This window comes from Coturnix japonica, chromosome 1 (genome assembly GCF_001577835.2).
Source record: "Coturnix japonica isolate 7356 chromosome 1, Coturnix japonica 2.1, whole genome shotgun sequence".
Lineage (NCBI taxonomy): Eukaryota > Metazoa > Chordata > Aves > Galliformes > Phasianidae > Coturnix > Coturnix japonica.
The window spans coordinates 161220717-161240204 of record NC_029516.1 but is presented as its reverse complement, the minus strand read 5'-3'; the positions used below and the strand labels follow the sequence as shown (position 1 = coordinate 161240204).

General features: G+C 38.2%; 1 protein-coding gene across 1 annotated transcript in view; it reads left to right on the top strand.

Annotated features, from left to right (window-relative positions):
- Positions 1 to 19107, top strand: part of ATM (ATM serine/threonine kinase) — a 49957-nt gene extending 30850 nt beyond the window's left edge. The window contains exons 41-63 of the mRNA XM_015852238.2: positions 170 to 258; positions 348 to 450; positions 630 to 778; positions 1258 to 1362; positions 1868 to 1987; positions 2864 to 3098; positions 4391 to 4558; positions 5553 to 5672; positions 5988 to 6205; positions 6445 to 6652; positions 7569 to 7682; positions 8089 to 8247; positions 9309 to 9447; positions 9919 to 10001; positions 11273 to 11413; positions 12461 to 12577; positions 14055 to 14204; positions 14508 to 14673; positions 15667 to 15753; positions 15842 to 15956; positions 16161 to 16224; positions 16949 to 17085; positions 17218 to 19107. Of these exons, the coding sequence (XP_015707724.1) occupies positions 170 to 258; positions 348 to 450; positions 630 to 778; positions 1258 to 1362; positions 1868 to 1987; positions 2864 to 3098; positions 4391 to 4558; positions 5553 to 5672; positions 5988 to 6205; positions 6445 to 6652; positions 7569 to 7682; positions 8089 to 8247; positions 9309 to 9447; positions 9919 to 10001; positions 11273 to 11413; positions 12461 to 12577; positions 14055 to 14204; positions 14508 to 14673; positions 15667 to 15753; positions 15842 to 15956; positions 16161 to 16224; positions 16949 to 17085; positions 17218 to 17398 (3168 nt within the window). The 3' untranslated portion in view covers positions 17399 to 19107. The remainder of the gene's footprint in view (positions 1 to 169; positions 259 to 347; positions 451 to 629; positions 779 to 1257; positions 1363 to 1867; positions 1988 to 2863; positions 3099 to 4390; positions 4559 to 5552; positions 5673 to 5987; positions 6206 to 6444; positions 6653 to 7568; positions 7683 to 8088; positions 8248 to 9308; positions 9448 to 9918; positions 10002 to 11272; positions 11414 to 12460; positions 12578 to 14054; positions 14205 to 14507; positions 14674 to 15666; positions 15754 to 15841; positions 15957 to 16160; positions 16225 to 16948; positions 17086 to 17217) is intronic.
- Positions 19108 to 19488: the final 381 nt, after the last annotated feature.

Genomic DNA, 19488 nt, shown 5'->3' with positions numbered 1-19488 from the left:
CTAAAAACTAGTCCAGTTGAACTTGAAAAACTATGTTTGAAAGTTCTACCTGTGCTCAGAGTGAACTCAATGGCCTCGGCCTGTCTTTATGAAAGTACATGGTATGTATAAAGTTCACCTGAACTAGTTCCAAAAAAAGTACCTCTTTATTTTATGGTGTACTTTTTAGGACCTTCTCATGGACATATATAAAAGTATTGGAGAGCCTGACAGTCTCTATGGTTGTGGTGGAGGAAGAATGTTACAGCCCTTAGCACGGTATTATTTTTAATAATCTTTTATTCCTTAAAGTAATTGGTTTCATTTCTCAGTAAGGAACTTAAATTTAAATCTTTAACTTACAATAGGATAAGAACATATGAGCATGAAGCAGTATGGGATAAAGCTCTTCTGACATATGACCTCGAGGCCACCCTCTCTCCATCTGTTCGCCAAGCAGGGATAATAGAGGTAATATTATTTTTTAATGGGAAATGAATGTAGGAATTGATATCTACTGTACTCAGCCATTCATACTAAAAATAAGGTTTTTTTAGGACTTAAAGAGGCCTCCTTGGTTATCAAGATCCTCTGTTGTTGTAGGTAGCCAAACTATATAAAGTAAGACAAATTAACTTTGTTAATTGCAGGCTTTGCAGAATTTTGGGCTTTGCCACACTCTTTCCATGTATTTAAAAGGACTGGAACATGAAAACACTGAGTGGTGTGCAGAGCTACAGGAAATACGCTACCAGGCAGCATGGAGGAATATGCAGTGGGACAACATCTCATCTGTCAAGTAAATCAACTTACTTTTTCAGTTTCTTGACTGGAAGACAGTAGTTTCATTTCCAAGCAAACAGAAGATTTTAGAATATAATTAGCCTAATTAGGCTAATTGCATCCTGGCTTGTATCAGAAATAGTGTGGCCAGTAAAACTGGGGAAGTGATTGTCCTTTTCATAGAATCATAGAATGGCCTGGGTTGAAAAGGATCATCTAGTTTCAACCCCCCTGCTATGTGCAGGGTCACCAACCACCAGACCAGGCTGCCCAGTCAATCAGGCATTCCCAGTTTTGTATAGTGCTGTGAATATAATATGAACTCCGCTGTTTTTGAGAATTGAGAAGGTTACATTATAATTTTTTGTAATGTGAAACAGCAGTTCACCCAGCCACAGATAATGTTCTCACAGAATATTCATCCTAAAGACAAAGTTGACTCCTTTGCAGAGTTTTCCCTTAATTTTATGTTATTTTTGTTTTGTATTTTTAAAGGAATGAGACAGGCGGATCAGGGTACCATGAATCATTGTACGATGCTCTTCAGTCTTTACGAGATAAAGAATTTTCTACCTTTTATGACACTCTTAAGGTTGCCAGGTAAAAACAAAAGAAAAAAAAAAAGATGGAGAGAATATATGTGCGTGTGTCTGTGTTTGTAGCCACAGGTTCTTTGTAAAAACTATCACAGGGTTCTGTGGCTTTAAATTAATACTCATTCATAGAATAGAATTAGTTCTTCTGGACTGTAAATTTCTGTGTTTTTAACTTGTGCGTATGTAATTTGAGTGTTAATTAGAGATATTTTTCCTGTAGCATGCATCCTTTATTTAGCAGTCCTCTGAAATAGATTTAGATTCTGACTGTTTTTTTGGGGTCATCTATTTCATATGCTTTGTTTATATTTTTCATATTTTATTTATTGTCAAACTTCTTTGTTTTTTTCTTAACTTAGATGGTACTGCAAAATTATACTTGCTGTTTAATTTCTGTTCACTGCATTGAAATGTCATGGGTTATTTGGAATTCTTTGTAGATATTTAAAACTGTTACAAAAAATATATATTTATATATGTATATTGGTATTTCTCTGTTACATCCACAGGGTGAATGAAGTAGAAGAGCTGTGCAAAGGCAGTCTCGAGTCTGTGTATACATTATATCCAAGTCTTTGCAGATTGCAGCTCATTGGAGAGCTGGAAAATATAGGTCTTCTATTTTCCAGGTACCTTTAAAGCTTTGTTTTGTTCTGCTTTTTCAATTTTCTGAAATTTGATAATCAGGTTTGGTACACAAATAAAATGACCTCACCAAATTTTATTCCTTAACTTTTCACATTCCACCTTAATAAGTTATGGATGTTAGCTTTAGAATGGGAACACAAATGCAGATACTTTCTGTTTCCAGTTTTCTGGTCTAGTTTTAACTATTTGGTACTGTGCCCATATTGTATTTTAATGTAACTATTTTCTTTCCTCTGTTTTGCGTTCCGTGGTGCACCTCAGGGCAGCAGCAGTGCCTCCCAGCTTCTGGTCTGCTGAAATAACCGAGTATTCTCTCCCTGTGATTCTATTGAAATTTGCTTCAATTCGAACCACTTTTGTCATGGTCCAGTATTGCCATCAGCATTCCAGATAAATTGTTAAAATTGCTTTTTAATAGTGCCATTAATATCACACTTTTTTCTGCCGTAGTTGTATCAGTTTGGTTGTTTACAGACATTCTACTGTGACTTGGTGTGCTGGGATTACTAAGAACCTTTGTATTCACACTTAATGAACTTAGAAAATCATACATGCAGTGAAAACCTATACTGCTGCAATGTCACAGAATTTGAATTTATTCTTATTTTAATCTGTGTGTGACCTGTGGAGCAAAATGGGAGTTCTTCAAGTAGTCCAGTGACTGTGTGCATGTGATTGCCTTTGCTGATAGTTTTCAAAACAACTTAATCAACAGTATTTACAGTGGGGTTTTATGGGCCGTTTCTTGGTTTTGAACTGTAGATTGTGAACTTTGCAGTTGTTACTCATTTTGCATTTCAGAAGTATTTAGAACAAGAATTAACAACAGGTCTTTTCCATTTTGGTAATGACTGCAGACCTGCTACAACTCAACAACTGAATGATATTTATTTGAAATGGCAGAGACAGTCCCAGCTTCTTGAGGACAGTGACTTCCATTTCCAGGAACCCATCATGGCTCTGCGCACTGTAATTTTGGAGATCTTGCTTGAAAAGGAGAATGAAAGTACCAAAAGAGAATGTATTAAAGACATTCTCACCAGACATCTCGTGGAGCTCTCTAAATTGGCGAGAACTGCTAATAATACCCAGGTAAAGTTAGTGATGAGTGGGTTGTTTTTCAGTTTGTAAAATAAGCTGATTTTTCAACAGCTCTAAACTGTATTCTAAGTTCATTCAATGAGTTGATTTTTTGGTGGCTTAAAATTTGTATAACTTACTCAGTGTATTTATTGGCATATTTTCTAATTTTTGCTCACAGCCATAAGCCACTTCCTGAAGAAGATAATACTAAAATGATTTTTTTATTAAGGAATTCTCTTCTGTCTCCTTTTCTTTTGTAGAGTTTTATATATCCATTTTCACTTGCACAATATTGTTCTGGTTTTCCAGATTAAGGCCGCTGAAAGAACACTATTGCATCTGTTTATTTAGTGCTATCTTTGAGGATTTATATCCTGGCAGCACCATTGTACTGTGTGAAATATCTCTGTGAATGGTTTAATGGGATTTGCAGTAATGGTGGTTTCTGTAGCTGCTCATGCTGAAAACATTTAAGATCCAGAGTCAACTGTGGCTCATTGTAGCCACCGCATCTGGAATAGTAACTCAGCCATAATTTATAGAGCATCTGTATCCTTGAATGTAGGACATTTCTGTAGGAAGTAGTTCCTGCTAAATACGTAACCTGTGAAAGTGACTAACTGGTATGGGGAAGTACATTAAAATTTGCCTTCAGAATGTTTCTAACTCTGTCAGTGAATAGTGTTTAACTAGTAGAAGTCTTCGACTTCATAAAATAGAGCTGTTTACTCGGAGCCTCTAGAACTGTTTGAGAAATTATCTTCTTAATGTTTTTTTTTTTAAATCTTTTACCTACCCAGCTTCTTACACTTTGCTGAGGAGTGTCCTGTATGAGCCTAAATAGAAGTGCCTGTTTTTTACTTCCATTTTGAGTTATAGGGAAAAAAAAGATTAAAATTGAGATGTTATGCCTGGGAGGGTTTAAAAGCTCCTGACATACCGAGCCAATGTGTTCCTGAAAACACTGTCATTCCAGTCTTTTCAGTGTTGTAGGTCATGTACAACTTTGGGGCCTTTCAGACTGTGTGACACGTAAAACATTCATGTTGTTTTTTAATTTGGGAGTTTGTGAAGTTCAATTCTGTATTTGTTTTTGTTGCAAGTTGGGATTTTGTTCAAGTTTGTGGAAAGATTGCTTTGTTGCTTTGTCTCTTCCCTCAATATATATATATACTTAGCATTAGATAGAATATGCTGCACATTGAGAACAAATTAAGATGAAGCATAGAAACAAAACTTGCTATAAGATCCATGTATTTGGCCTAAAGAATTGATGATTAACTCTTTTTTTTTTTCCCCAGCTTCCAGAAAGAGCTATGTTTCAGATCAAACAACACAACCCAACACAATATGGGGTTTCTGAATGGCAACTAGAAGAAGCTCAGGTTTTCTGGGCAAAAAAGGAAGAGAGCCTTGCACTGAACATTCTGAAAGAGTTGATAAAAAAATTAGATGCAAATTGGTTTCAGGTACGTGCTATATAATGTGAGATCTAATGGAAATTAACTTATTTAAAATCAGATCTGTGCTTTTCTCTCAGAATAAAAAAAAAGAAGGCTGTCTGCAATATTACAAAATCGACTTTTCAGTTTCTAGATGTGGGAAGGAAGAAAAAGATCTGTACTAGCAAATTGTAACGAGGGATTTCAAAGGGAATCCACAGGAGTGGCAAGTGTCAGAATTCATTATTCAGCTTCCAGTGCCACCACTGTGCGATTTATAGCTATTTAAATTCAGGCATCAATTAATATAAATTTCCCATCATTAAAGGAAGCGAACGTTTTGTACAATGTAGTCTGATAGAAGTATATCTTCTTGTTCTGCGCCAGTTATTAAATGGAATAATATGCAAGCAGAACTATTTAAGTATATTATGTTGGGAATACTGTACATCTTTTGTTACAAGATAAAGATTTTATCCTTTGTTTTATCCTTTGTTTTATCCTTTGTCCTTATTGTGTAGTGATATACACAGTCTGTGATACTCATCAGCTTGTTACAGTCAGTGTTGTCATCTCAGTCAGGTGGTCCTTAATATGTATCCTATACTATTGTGGAAACTTGTCCTGCCACATATAGTTATCACAACACCTGATCTTCCCTACATTGTGCACAGTGGTCATTCAAATTAAATGGGTATATTAGAAGAATTATATATTATCACAATCTGAATTCATTTCATTTTTATTCATTTTTGTTATTATTTTATTGTGCTTTGCATTGTTCGATCAGTCAGATACTTTAAAGTATGTACTGTTCTGATGTGATTTAAGTCATTGACTGCTATATATATGGAGAGTAAATGACAGTGTAGATGCATTGCATGTAATAGGCTTAAGTGACTGAATTATGTTTAGAGGAGTTAAAAACTTTTTAAATTGTCTACCTAATATGTCTGTGTTTTTTTTCATTCAATGCCTTCTTTTTTTCTTCTTTTTTCTCCCCAAATTTGCTTTCATAAAGGTAGAGAATGATCCTCGCCTAAAATTGATGTATACAGAGTGTCTGAGGCTATGCGGAACCTGGTTAGCAGAAACATGTTTGGAAAACCCTACGGTCATCATGCAGAAATACTTAGAGAAGGTGCGTTCAGTCTTTGCAATGCTCAGTCTTTGAGATAATGCTGTTGTAAAGTATTTTGTAACTTCATGCATAGTTACACTAAAAATAGATTGTGTTGCAGAAGTATCCTGATAGATTTTATTTTGTATGTATATATATTCAATCAGAGGCATCCTTAACTAACACCGTTAGTTCAGACAGGCACATGGCCCTGCTTGAACCCTGATTGAAGGGTTTGGATAAGACAACCTCCAGGAGTCCTTTCCATTCTGTTATAGTAGTTTGGTCAGGTACTGTGCAGTAGCCAACTATGTATCTCATTAACTTTGCTTTTAGGCTGTGGAAATTGCTGCAAGCCACCGTGGAGAGAACAGTGATGAACTGAAGAAAGGAAAGACAAAGGCTTTCCTGTCTTTGGCTCGTTTCTCTGATAATCAGTACCAGCGAATTGAGAATTACATGAAATCCTCAGAGTTTGAAAATAAGCAGGCATTACTGAAGAAGGCCAAGGAGGAGGTTGGCCTCCTGAGGGAGCGTAGAGTTCAGACCAATAGGTGAGCATTCAAACTGAGAGGTGGTTACTTCAGAGCCATTAAAGGTTTCATATTTTCTAATTCTCTATCCATCTGGGCAAGTGGTACAGCATGGCTCTCATCTCTACAGCAGTGGCTGAATCTGTAATCCTCACTACCTGTAAAAAAAAAGTTGAATTGGTAAGCAGCAGACCTAGGGGCAGCCCAGTCAGTTAATTGAGAATTAATTTCTTGTTTAAAAACAATGTTTGTTCACATAGATATACAGTGAAGGTTCAGCGAGAGCTTGAGCTGGATGAATGTGCCATCCATGCTCTAACTGAGGATCGCCAGCGTTTCTTGTGCAAAGCAGTGGAGAACTATATCAGCTGTCTGCTAAGTGGAGAGGAACATGATATGTGGATCTTCCGACTCTGTTCCCTGTGGCTTGAAAATTCTGGAGTTGACAGAGTCAATGAGATGATGAAGGTACGTCTCCCACTGTTTTTCCTTATTATGCTTCAAAGTTCATTATCCATCTTTCTTCTGTTCCTGTTTCTAGAAGATGAATCATGCTGTGCTGTGTGCTTCTCTTTGTATTTCCTTAACTTTTCCATCAAAACTTGCCTTTTCTGGTCATTATTGCTCATCAGTGAGTTGCTTATCAGTGACAGCTGTCATTCTCACTGCATTTTAATTTTATTTCAACTTAATGAAGCATTTTAATTTGACAAGTCTGTAGGATGAAACATATCCAATGATCCTTCACTGTTGCCAATGTTGCTTCTTGCATATCTTGTGTACTACTTATGTCTTTCTTTCTTCAACATCTGTGAGTATGTTGTTCTAGAGATATGTACTGTACATACTTCGGGATGAAAGGATGTTCATTTAGGCTATCTGTAAAACACAGCAACCAAGGACTGCTAAGGTTGTTTTCTGGTTGGTTCTGTAATTTCTGCAGTGATGCAGGTTATCTCTTCATTCTTACATGAATGATCTCAATCTATACCTGCAGAATTTGTTGCTTCATGTTGTCTTACAGATAACTTTGAAGAACAGTAAGTTTTCCTTTAATTGTATTTTTAACACCCAATTATTTATTGTTTTAAGCTAGATTGTAAGTTTTAAGTTTTTTTTTAATTAGTAAATCTAGATTTGGGGGTATTCTGAACTAATGTGTCTAAGCTCTACTCTAATAGAACAGCAAATACTGTTTGTCACCAAGGAACATGAACCAAGGTGCTGTGGTACTCACTGGATTGCCATATCATCATACAGCAATAATTACTCTATTTAAATATAACAAGCAAAACCAAGATGTCTCCCTCTTCCCTGGTATTTGATGATTACAATACTTCATGTTGTTTAATGCAACTTTTTAACTGCATTTTCTCCACTACAGAAAAATGCAGAGAAAATCCCTTCTTACAAGTTTTTGCCACTGATGTACCAGCTGGCTGCTCGAATGGGAACCAAGATGATGGGTGGTCTAGGATTTCACGAAGTTCTGAATAATGTAATTCATCTTTTTTGTTTCTCAAGATATTTTGATTGGCGTCATGGTAAATTCTCCTCAACAATATGCATCTTCCTTTGTGCAGTCGTAGCCCAGTGAGTTATGGACGTGATAAGTGCTGACTGAAATGAGTGATGCAAACTCAGTATGGGGAGGGATCTACAAGGGAGAAGATTGGGGATTCTTACATCACTACGCTGTTGGTTTTGTTGTTGTATAAAACTAGTCTTATGCAGATATAGAAATGCATTATGAATTCATTACAATTGTGGAGGTAATGTCTTCCTATCCCTATTCTTTATTTCTCATGGAGAGTTTTAGAAGCTTAAAAAACTAATGCTGTTAATTAATTTTCTTTCTTCTGTATGCTTTTCAGTAATGGAATCTTTCTGTTTTTCCCTGACAGCTGATGTCTAGGATTTCATTGGATCACCCACATCACTCTTTGTTTATCATACTGGCCTTGGCAAATGCTAACAAAGATGAGCTCCTGACAAAAACAGATGCAAAAAGAATAAATAAGTTAATAAAAAATGCACCAAAAGAAATTTCACAGCTTGATGTGGTAAGTATGAAAAATTCAATTAGTCACATTCAGTCCTGTAATAAATATTCTATCTCTGTTATTTGTTTTAAGGAATATTTTATTGTAGAACTCAGCAGCTGACTTTTGTTAAGAAAAACTGAGAGGAAAAAGGTACTTTTTTGTGACAGTACAACTTCGTGTGTGAATTGATAATTCATGTTGAAATAGGTTCTTATTAAGGCTGAATAAAGCAAGGTTAACATTTCCTGCAACAAATACCCCCCAGTTATTGCATAGCATTTTGTGATAGATGTCCTTTATGTTATTTAGGTAGGTGCTTGAGTACATCTGTTGTTGTAAGTATATGCAGAATGGAGCATCTTTCTGCTTTAAGTGGTAACATCTGTTCGAAGTGTTTAGCCTTACATAGTGTACTTTTGTTTCTTTCTATGACGTCAGTGTTAAAAGTCATGATGATTTGTAATACAGAACTGCAGCTTCATACTAATCTTGTGATTACTTAATTTTAGCTGGTACCGGCCTATGGAATCAACTCATGTCTGGATTAATGGCCCTTCTTTCCCCCTTCACTATAATCTGGCATGATTGTTTGTCATTACCCACTTACCCCTTGCCTGATAGAAATTTTCACCACATTTGTATGTGTCTTTCTTTTCTTTTGTCATCCCACCTGTAGGAGTAGGCATAACTAAGTCGTGACAGCGTTAGGTACAGGAGGGAGGACACGTGGTCATATTTCTTCCCTTGTATTCAGGCTTCTGCTTCATTTGGGAGTAAGCAATGGAAGCAGGAAGATGAGGAAAGAACATCCGAAACCACCTGTCCCTTTTTTTTTTTGATGAATTTTTGCAGTTTTCTTGCACTTTGACTGGACAGATTTGCTCCATTTCTGCCCTCAATAATATTCAGTTTTTCTCTTTATCTGAGAGATAAAAAGCTCATATCAAACGAGCTGTCAGTTACTGCAATTTTCTGTGTTTTCGTACAATTTATCTCAGTTGTACATAAGTAGCTGCATGATATTGTGCATCTTTAATTGAACAAAGTGCCATTTGCAATACCTGATTTTTATATTTAAGGACAGAATGGAGGCTGCTAGAAATATAATCAACATCATAAGAAAGAGGAGAGCTCACATGGTTAGAGATGTAGAAGCGCTTTGTGATGCTTACATCACATTAGCAAATGTTGATGCTACTCCCTGGAAAAACCAAAGAGGTAAGTCTTGAAAAAATGATTTCATGATTTTCATTTTCAGTAGTGAATATATATGGTTATACATGTTCTTCAATAAATAAAAATCTAAATACTGATATTTTGTTAGAGGAGGTAGTGTGCTAACATGTGGAAGTTTGGTGGCCCTGCCAGGCAGGGGGGTTGGAACTTCATGATCCTTGAGGTCTCATCCAACCTGGGTCATTCTGTGATTCTATGATCTTGCCCTGCTTTTTCTAAATGTAGAATTTAGTTTGGATTAAAAGTTGTAGGAATTGTTCACATGGTAAGATTTGGACTTCGTGAGTATTAAACTCCAGAAAGCTCCAGTTGTCCTCTGGTCATCTTCATCAGCTCAGAACAGAAGAATGCAGTGAGATTTTGGATCCCAAAAGCAGTGTAGGCTACTTTTTGTGAACTTAAATGTATGTTTATAATTCCAAATGTAAAGGTATGAATTCCATTTAATTACAGGAGGAATAAGTATTCCAGCTGACCAGCCAATTATTAAACTGAAGAACCTGCAGGATGTTGTTGTTCCTACCATGGAAATTAAGGTGACTGAAATTGAAATAATTATACGTTATAATATTACATCTTAGGATTACCTTCAAGTTTTTATGACAGTCTGACTGTGTATCTCTTTACCAAATTTTTGAGTTCTTTACAAGTCAGTTTATGTGGGATAGTTCCCTGTGAGGTGGGAGATGCCAGCTGAGATACTTCTCATTAGAAGGCCTATAGAAGACCCTGACCCAAAGTCTTAGCTTTACTAGATAGGGGCTTCTTTTATGAACGTGATTTTGCCACTGTTAGCACTGGTTTTTCTTTGATCATCAAAAAGGGTGATGAGATCCCTAAACCACAGTTAAGACGTGGGAATCTGAATCTCAGTATTCTGTAGGAGCTAGCTCAGAGTTCTAGGGCAGCATTCAGTGTTCAGAAAGTGTGAGGTGTAATAGGTCTGCCTCTTCTACTGTTCCTGATGGACTAGTTTATATGCTTTAGCATTCAGTAGTGGTGAATGATCCATTCTCATTGGCATAAATTGATGGTTGTACTGGCATGTATCCTTAGATACCAAACATGTGGGCATAATTCCTCTGCCTAGGAAACCTGGCAGTTTCAGGAGTATGGAACTGCTTTTTGAGCCAATCATCTGAAATTTGAAGCTAAGCTTCCCTGTGTTAAAGTCCCCCTGGCTGCGTCTATGAAGCTGAACAGACAGACCAGGGAACTGTTTGAGGTTGTTTGATTTCAGAGGTCCAAAACTGCCACTCACACTAAATCACATGTGTCTGTAGAGCCCTCTTGGTCTCAGGTGTTGCTCATCCGTAAGGTGAAATTGTTATTTTCTTTGTTTTTATTCCTCCCCTGTTAAAATGATTTGAAATAATAGGAGATCTGTAATGTAACCAACTTTCCTTACAGGTAACTGAGTAGGGTTGCTTTGTGGCACAAGGATATTCAGGGTGGTTGAAGATACAGATCATACAGATAGGGACAGTGTGAGAATCATAGATGGGATCTGTTTGCAGCTTAGTGTAAGCTTGATGTCCTCCAACCAAACATGAATATTTTCTGGGAGAATGCTAGCTGGCACAAGATGAAGTTGTGTCATTGTTCGTTCCAGTGAGGCAAACAAGCAGGAATCACTCTCATGCCTCTGCTCAGCATATTTTTGTAGCTTTTAGGGGTATTTTCCTTGTACACGACAGAACACTTATAATAATACTTAAAATGTGGTTTGCAAATGTCTCGTTAATATTTTCTCTAAGACAAATGCAGGTATTGCTTCTATTAATGTTAAACCCCTTTATAATTTCAGGTGGATCCTACAGGAAGATACGAAGATTTGGTGACAGTAAGGTCTTTTAAGCCAGAATTTCACTTAGCAGGAGGTCTGAATCTGCCAAAAATAATAAATTGTGTAGGATCCGATGGTAAAGAAAGGAGGCAGCTGGTGAAGGTAGGCTCTGTCTGTTGTTGTGGCAATATTTAAATCACTGTGTCATTTTTCTCTAGTATCACTTGTGTGCCAAAAGCTAACTTTACATGGTTCAGTTTTCCCTCTTTAGTGATGCTTTAGTAAAGGAAATCACAGAACATCTTGTAACATTCAATATTTTTGTAAATATCCTTCAAAAAATGCATGTAATATACAGTAGCACAAAATAGACTTCCCAACTGTTACCAGGCCTGCTGACTCACACAGCCATGTGTGAATTACTGGCCTGGAGCACACATCGAATAAAAACCATCAACATTTTGTGTACTCCATCTCTTGTTTTTTTTTTAAACACCCATCTAAAAATAATTAGGATTCAGAGACAACATGAAACATGTGGGGACACCCACATATCTGAACAATTTCTCAGTGAACTCAGAATCATAGAACCACAAGGTTGGAAAGGACCTACGAGATCATCCAGTCCAACCGTCCTCCCATTACCATTACTACCACAGGCCACTAAACCATATCTCATAGTTCCTCATCCAGGCGCCTCTTGAACGCTGCCAGGGACGGTGACTTCATCATCTCCCTGGGCAGCCATTCCAGTGCCTGACAACTCTCTGAGAGAAAAAGTTCCTTCTTATGCACAATCTGAACCTCTTCTGGTACAACTTGCGGCTATTTCCTTGGTTTCACTCTGCCTGGCCCTGATGCCCTTGTAAACATTCAGGAGCTGCTGTGAGAATTCTGATTGGTGATTCAGAGTTGGATAATTATAAAAGTTTTAAGGAGAAATGGGAGTCCCCAGCCATACACTGTCTACTCAGAAGGGCAGTACCAACTGATGGTACCCATCTGCATGTCAGGTTGCTACATATAGAGAAGCAGCTTCTGTAAAAAAGGGTACCTTAAGGTACACATGTTGTTTGAAACCTTAATTGAATAGCATTTGTGAAAAGGAAAAGGCAGCTCATTGAGTTAATGATGTTTCTGAGTGGCAGAACGAGAAGTTGGATGCTGAAAAAAGTGCTCTTTAACTCTTTTTTCCTTATTTATTTAAAGGGCCGTGATGATCTGAGACAAGACGCTGTTATGCAGCAGGTTTTCCAGATGTGTAATATGTTGCTCCAGCAGAACACAGAAACGAGGAAGAGAAAATTAACCATCCGAAGATACAAGGTAACCCTGGGCAACTGCTGTAGCAGAGGAAGAAATACTGCTGATAAATGATAAAGCATATTTTCCTTCTCTTTTTGACCTTTTTACTATTTTTGATAATATAAACCATATTTATATATATGTATATGTTATTGTATAGTTATACAGTCACTAGATAAGCAGAGGTTATACGGATGTTTTGTATGAAAGATTATCATAATAGAAAGATAATTATGATAAATGGAAAATGCTCACCAATGCTGAAAGGTCACAGTAAACTCCACAAAGGAGCAATCTCCAGAGAAAGAGATCCTGCTTTAGTGCTGGTCAGCCCATAAATGAGATCTGGAAGAGGTGGAGCCTCGGTGGAGCTTGGCTCCACCCTTTCCAGTAGCACAGCTGAATTACCTTCACCTGTGTTCCTGCAGCTGACTCATTGCTTGCCTCAGATGGTTAATCAGAGGTTCAGGCTGTGATCAAGTTTCCCAGACAGCTGTTAAAACTGTCCCTGTGCCTTAAAGTGTGAAATAAATTCATTATCACACACCATTTTATTTCCAACCCTTAGAAAGCTGCTGTTCATTGTATGTAGCGTTACTGTTCAAAGCTTTCTTTATCTGAACTCATAACTGAAATTAAGTCATTCGCAGCCTTTGAATTGTAAGCTATTAAACTTGAGCAAACAAGTTTGTTCACAAATTCTTGTTAATTTTAGCCACTTAGTTCCTTGCAGTAGAATCAAGAAGTTCCTGTGGGATTGGAATTGAGGATCTGTTTCTGTTGGAACTGAGAATACGACAATAAATTCAAAGTGTAAATGCAGAAAGAGCATTTCATCAGAAATTTTCTCCTCCATTTCCTTTTTTTATATGTTAGGGATTATAGCGGTAGCTGTGGAGGTGAACCCTGAATAAGTACACTAGAAGTCTAAGTTCTTGTCTTTGACAAGTGAGAATCGTGCGTCCCAGAATTTCTCAGGGAAGGTATCTGAAGTGCCAGAGTAGTCCAGGAGTTCACAGGTGGTGTTTGATTCGCATTTGTAAAATAATTTTCAATACACATGCATGGTTTTACATGTTTAAAAAGGAACAGAAACAAAGAGGAAGAAAGAGAGGGTTGTATAATTAGATAAGGAGACTTCCATAAGGAAAGAAATTGAAGGGAACAGGCTGGGACTGTTTCTCTGAGGCCAGCAGACTGATCCAAACGTAGAAACTGCGCAGAGTAGTTAAGTTGTATTGAAGTATGTAGTGGAGGGTTCTCTGGGCTAAGGAGAAAAACGTGCAGGTATTTGCTAGAAAAGCTTGGTGTTCATTTTATTATGTGTTTACTTCTGTATGAAGATCATATGTTGTGGTCAGCTGTATGTTTGTTTTTGTGTCTCTTTAAACAAATACCAGAGTCCATCCACTTTGCTCTACAGGATGGATAGTTGTGGTGTGTGTGTGTGTGTGTGTGTGTATCTCTCCCCCATGCAGCGCTGGTTTTGTTTGTGCAGGTCGTTCCCCTTTCTCAGAGGAGTGGCGTGCTCGAGTGGTGCTCAGGAACGACCCCCATTGGGGAGTTCCTTGTGAACACTGACAAGGGAGCCCACAAGAGATACAGGCCTCATGATTACTCCGGTTTACAGTGCCAGAAGATAATGATGGTGAGTCAAAATAGTTAAAGAAAAATATTCTGCCACACAGAGAATATGATGTTAGAATGCAGTGGAGGTGAATTACTATCTTTATTGCCAGAAGACAACATGAAGTGGTCCAGCTCCTTAAGTGCTTGGTAAAGCAGACAGCTGGGTGTATTAATGCATGCTGTTAAAAGAGATTCATTCATAGCTCAGAGAAGGGGGTGGGAACAGCATTGGAGGGGTAGGGTAGGGGAAAGAGTAAAAAAGAGGAATGTATCTCCTTCCAAAGCAATCAATAACACAGATAACATTTCTTTATGCTTAAAGGATGCACAAAAGAAACATTCTGAAGAGAAATATAACATCTTCATGAAGGTCTGTGACAATTTTCAACCCGTGTTTCGTTATTTCTGCATGGAAAAGTTCCGGGATCCAGCTGTGTGGTTTGAGAAACGATTGGCGTACACTCGCAGCGTGGCTACATCTTCTATAGGTATCACACTGATCTGTTAACATGGCTTTTTAGATTATGTAAGGAGAAGGTTTTACCATTTTGGAGGTAATGGCATTTCTGGTTTAGTCACGTGTCAGAAAAGGGGGGTTGGAGGGGGCAAAAAATGCCAGCAAGAGCACCAGCACTATTTTTCTAAGTAAAACTGCTGGTTCTTCCCCTTCCCCTCTTTCTTTATTTGTATTGTAGAGTATTTGTGTGTTCAGGTTCAGGTGGTCTTTAAACAACAATTCTGTTGTGCTTTAGGAGTTTTTTCATTTCGTCTGTACCTTGAAATGTTTTAATCTTTTACTTTCCTTACACTGTTAAATTTGTCATTTTTCTTTGAGTTCCCTGCCTCAGTAAGGAAGCGTATGTACAGAGGTTCTGCATTACTTCTGGGTGACTCAGTTCTGTACTGAATCTCTGGAAGATATCGGTTAGCATATTGTATACATTACAATATACTTTGTTTTAGATATTAGCATATTGCTTATACACTTAAGGGAGATTGAAATTAGCTGCCAGGGGAACATTTTTCACTGAGAGGGCAATGAGGCACTGACACAGCTGCGCAGAGAGTTGCGGGTGCCCCATCCTTGGAGCTGCTCAAGGCCAGGTAGGATGGGGCCCTGGGCCACCTCAGCTGGTGCCTGATTTAGTGGTTGACAAACCTGCCTGCAGGAAGAGATTGGACCTAGATGCTCTCTGAGGTCCCTTCCGGCCCAAAGCATTCTGTGATTCTATGATACACTCCCTTTTTTGCTGAAAAATCAAGTGAATCTACAGTTTAGCAGAATTTAAATGACAGAGTATTATAGGAAATCTATGAAGTGGCTTTTGCTATTTAGTGGAATCATATGTTTACATGGGGGAAGAATTAACCTCACTTAATTTGTTGATGTGTGTTAAAGCAATTCTTATAGTGTGTTGTAAAGTTTTCCTTGGTTTTCGTGGCATGTACTTATGGTTTCAAGACTTGCCTTTTTCTTTCAGTGGGCTACATCCTTGGACTTGGAGACAGACACGTTCAGAATATCCTGATAGATGAACAAACTGCAGAACTGGTGCATATAGATCTGGGTAAGTGGAAAGTTAAGAGAACCTTAGTTTTTCTTTACTTATTTATTTATTTTTTAATTTTAAATATGTTTTTAATCTTTTAATTTAGGAGTTGCTTTTGAGCAAGGTAAAATCCTTCCCACACCAGAGACTGTTCCATTTAGATTAACTAGGGACATTGTGGATGGAATGGGCATTACTGGAGTCGAAGGAGTTTTCAGGAGGTGAGTGGTCCTGTATTGCATCACTGTGTGGGGCAAGAAGGCAGCAGAGCAGATCTGGCACTGTGGTTGTCTTAAGTTTAATAGTCCAAGTGCTTGAGGGGAGACCTAGATTTCTGTTGATAATATCCAAATGTAAGTGCTGCTCTCTAAATCACACACTGTTATTCATATGACTGCTTAATAATACGGTAAAGTATTTTCTAGATGCTGTGAGAAAACAATGGCTGTGATGAGAAATTCTCAGGAAGCTTTGCTGACTATCGTAGAGGTAACTGTTTTTTCATTCTTTCCAAGAGCAAGCTGCCACAGTATCTTCAATTTCTGGTCAATTACAGGTTACTTTCTGGTACTTTCTGGTTACTTTCTGGTCAATTACAGGTTAATTTCTGGTTCAATTACAGGTTACTTTACCAAACACTTGTGTGGTTTTCGTTTGCTTTCTTGAATTTGCATTCAGTATAGTTGATCAGATTTGATAATTCATGCTAATTCAGTAAAATCAAGCCCAGTCTGCATTTTCTCTGGGTACTACTTGTTACAGACAAACAGATTCCCCTCTTCTGTATCTAAAATACCTGTGACTGTTTTCTAGTCACAGAGCTGTGTCCTTTGCATGAGTGCTGCCAATTGAAGTAAATACTCTTAGCATAAGTCAAAAAGAAAAGAATTCGACTCTTAAGCAGCCTATACTGTGCATCAAAAATTAATAATGATATTTAGTGCCTAGAAATGTATGAAAAAAGAAGACCTCTGTTGCTACGATGGGACTGAATGTCAAAACTGAGTCAAGCATGAAGAACAGATGCTTGGCATGATCAGATGTGGTTTTATTGTTGCACTTAAGCAATTTTTCCCCTCCCCCCCCAATAAGTCATGATATTATGGATATTATAGTTAGCATGAGCATCAAGTGAGCATTTCCTTTGCTGTTAGGGCACTGAACTAGATGTAATTAACAGCTGAAATTAAATGGATGCTTATTTATGTTGTAGGTGCTACTCTATGACCCCCTTTTTGACTGGACCATGAACCCCTTGAAAGCTTTATATCTGCAGCAGAGACCAGAGGATGAGACTGACATGAGCTCTACTCTTGGTGCTGATGCACGAGCGTGTAAAAGGAAAGCCAGGTGCCAGATTTACCTTTGTTTTTGATCTGCCAACTGCACTGTTGCTGTGCTTTGCAGTTTTATAGATGAGCATTACTTGTTCTGTTCAGGATCTGTATCTAGTGCTGCTGTTTCCCTTTTTTCTGCCTGCAGTGATGACCAGAGCTTTAACAAGGTGGCTGAGCGTGTTCTGATGAGACTTCAGGAGAAGCTGAAGGGCGTTGAGGAGGGAACGGTGCTCAGCGTGGGAGGGCAGGTGAATCTGCTCATACAGCAGGCCATGGACCCTAAAAACCTGAGCCGCCTCTTTCCTGGCTGGAAACCTTGGGTGTGAATTGGAAGGATCCGATGTGTTTTGGGAAGGAGTTCTTTTTCAGCAGCAAGTGTCTTCGCATTTCAGATCTGTATTTCCGTATTAAACATTGATCAGGTCAACTGTAAATGTATCAGTATTAGGTGGATGGTTCTGGGTGGTATATTTTTCATTAACTTGTTTGCAAGAAATCATTATTTTCTTCCTCCACATATCTTTGCAATACAGCCTAAAAGCAAGCAGTGCTTTGCTGTTCTCTGTGGCTTGCAGGGACATTGCTCATATGTAATGTTCTTAAAGCGTGAAGATCGTCACTTGTCTAACTGATCAGTATCAAGTTTTGCAGGTAATAATTTGGCCTAGTAACATGGCTGTACAAAATGGACAATCTGAAAAGCAGGCATGATGAAATAAGTGAGTGGAGTGCATTTCAGAGGTGAGGGGAAGGGGACATACATTAAAGATAACGCCACAGTAATAGTTGGTGGAAGTGTGACAGAAAACAAGAGAACTTCCTGTTTAATGAGCTGGAAATTCTGACTGTTAAATGGGATGTGACCCTTGAGCCAAGTGTAATATTGCTGCTTTTTTCCTGGTGAAATTACGATTGTATTTTGTTTTTATAAATCAATTTTCTATTTTTCTATAGCGTTACTGTAAAACTGTAAAATACATGTACATATATTTGGATTTGTAATTAACTCCTGTGGTAAAATGGGCTGACTCTATGCTGGCATACAAAGTGTCCCTCTAAGACAGTCATTCTGTACCTGGAGTACCTTCAGGAGCACGGGTGTAGTGTTTTGAGTACAGAAAGCAGCCGTAGCTGCACTTATTGTTACAAATGTCATCGCTGCTTCTGAAATAGAAAGAAATGAAAAGGCTCATCAGCGCATACTGGCAACAGAAAAGTCTCCTCAAACAACAGTCTCATTGGTACGTCTGATAAACCTTTACGAATCATCCCTATGTTTAGAATTGAGAACGAAGTTTTGTGTTCTCTCACGTCATCCTACTTTCCACCTGGTGTGTTTGTACAGCAGCCTGGGTGAAGACTTTCTGGTCTCATCTACATTTCACTTATAATATTTTCTCGAGTTTTTTACGCCATCTCTTTGTTTTTCTGTGTTAATGTTAACGTGGTGAGAAGAATCGTTTGTTTTCATGATGCTGACATAAAGTCCTGTTGATCCTTGGAACCAGAAGTGCCCTGTGCCTTTTCACTGGGGAGTTACGGAGCGCCGCCGTTTGGTCTCTGGAAATGGAACTTAGGAAAGGGCTGAATAGCAAACACTTGGACAGGTCTTACTGTTAAGCAGGGATTAAAGGAGATCCAGACACGTTTCCTGAAGTTTCTTTCTCATGTTTCTGGCAGCAGAAGTTCTTTGGGCTTTTTTATTTTTTAATGTTAAAGCTCTCACGAATCACGTGAATGAATGTTGCATTAAATCATTTGGCAGATCCTGTCCTTCCTTCAGGGGTTACGGATGCTCCACTTGAAAGAGAATACTTTCATCTTGCTGGGCTGCAATTTAGCCTCAGTGTTTGAAACAAACACTGAAACCATTAATATTAATTCAATTGTTTGTGGAAAGTTTAACTTCAGAGGAAACAATGCAATTACTCCACTGCAGTGCTGTTAGCTTGCTGTTTAGTGTCTAGATTGTCATGTGAATTGTGCAAAACCTCGTGTAGCCAAATGGTAACTGACAAAAGACTGCGCTTTCTAATTATTTTTGTTCCAGTAATTCCTTAATTTTTAAACATCAAAAGTAGTGAATAGACAAATATCCTCAGCAGTGCACGGTGTAACACTGGGTGTCAGCAGGTAATGCAGGTTGGAAGATACAACCGGGCTGAAATTTTCCACGGTCAGTGTTCCATGGATAGGAATTACGTCAAACTGGTTGCCTGGGGAGCTGCTTCCTATTTAGGTAAAACCAGGATGTCCGTCTGTGTGAGTGCACACCTGAAAATATCACTTGTTCTTATGGATGACAACTGAAAGTAGTTTTCGCGATACCTGGATGAGTTGGGTCACTGCTGTTCGCTGCTATGAGAGTCTGAATTTATAAAATGCACTCATTACATCACTGCTACTTCTTGAGCAC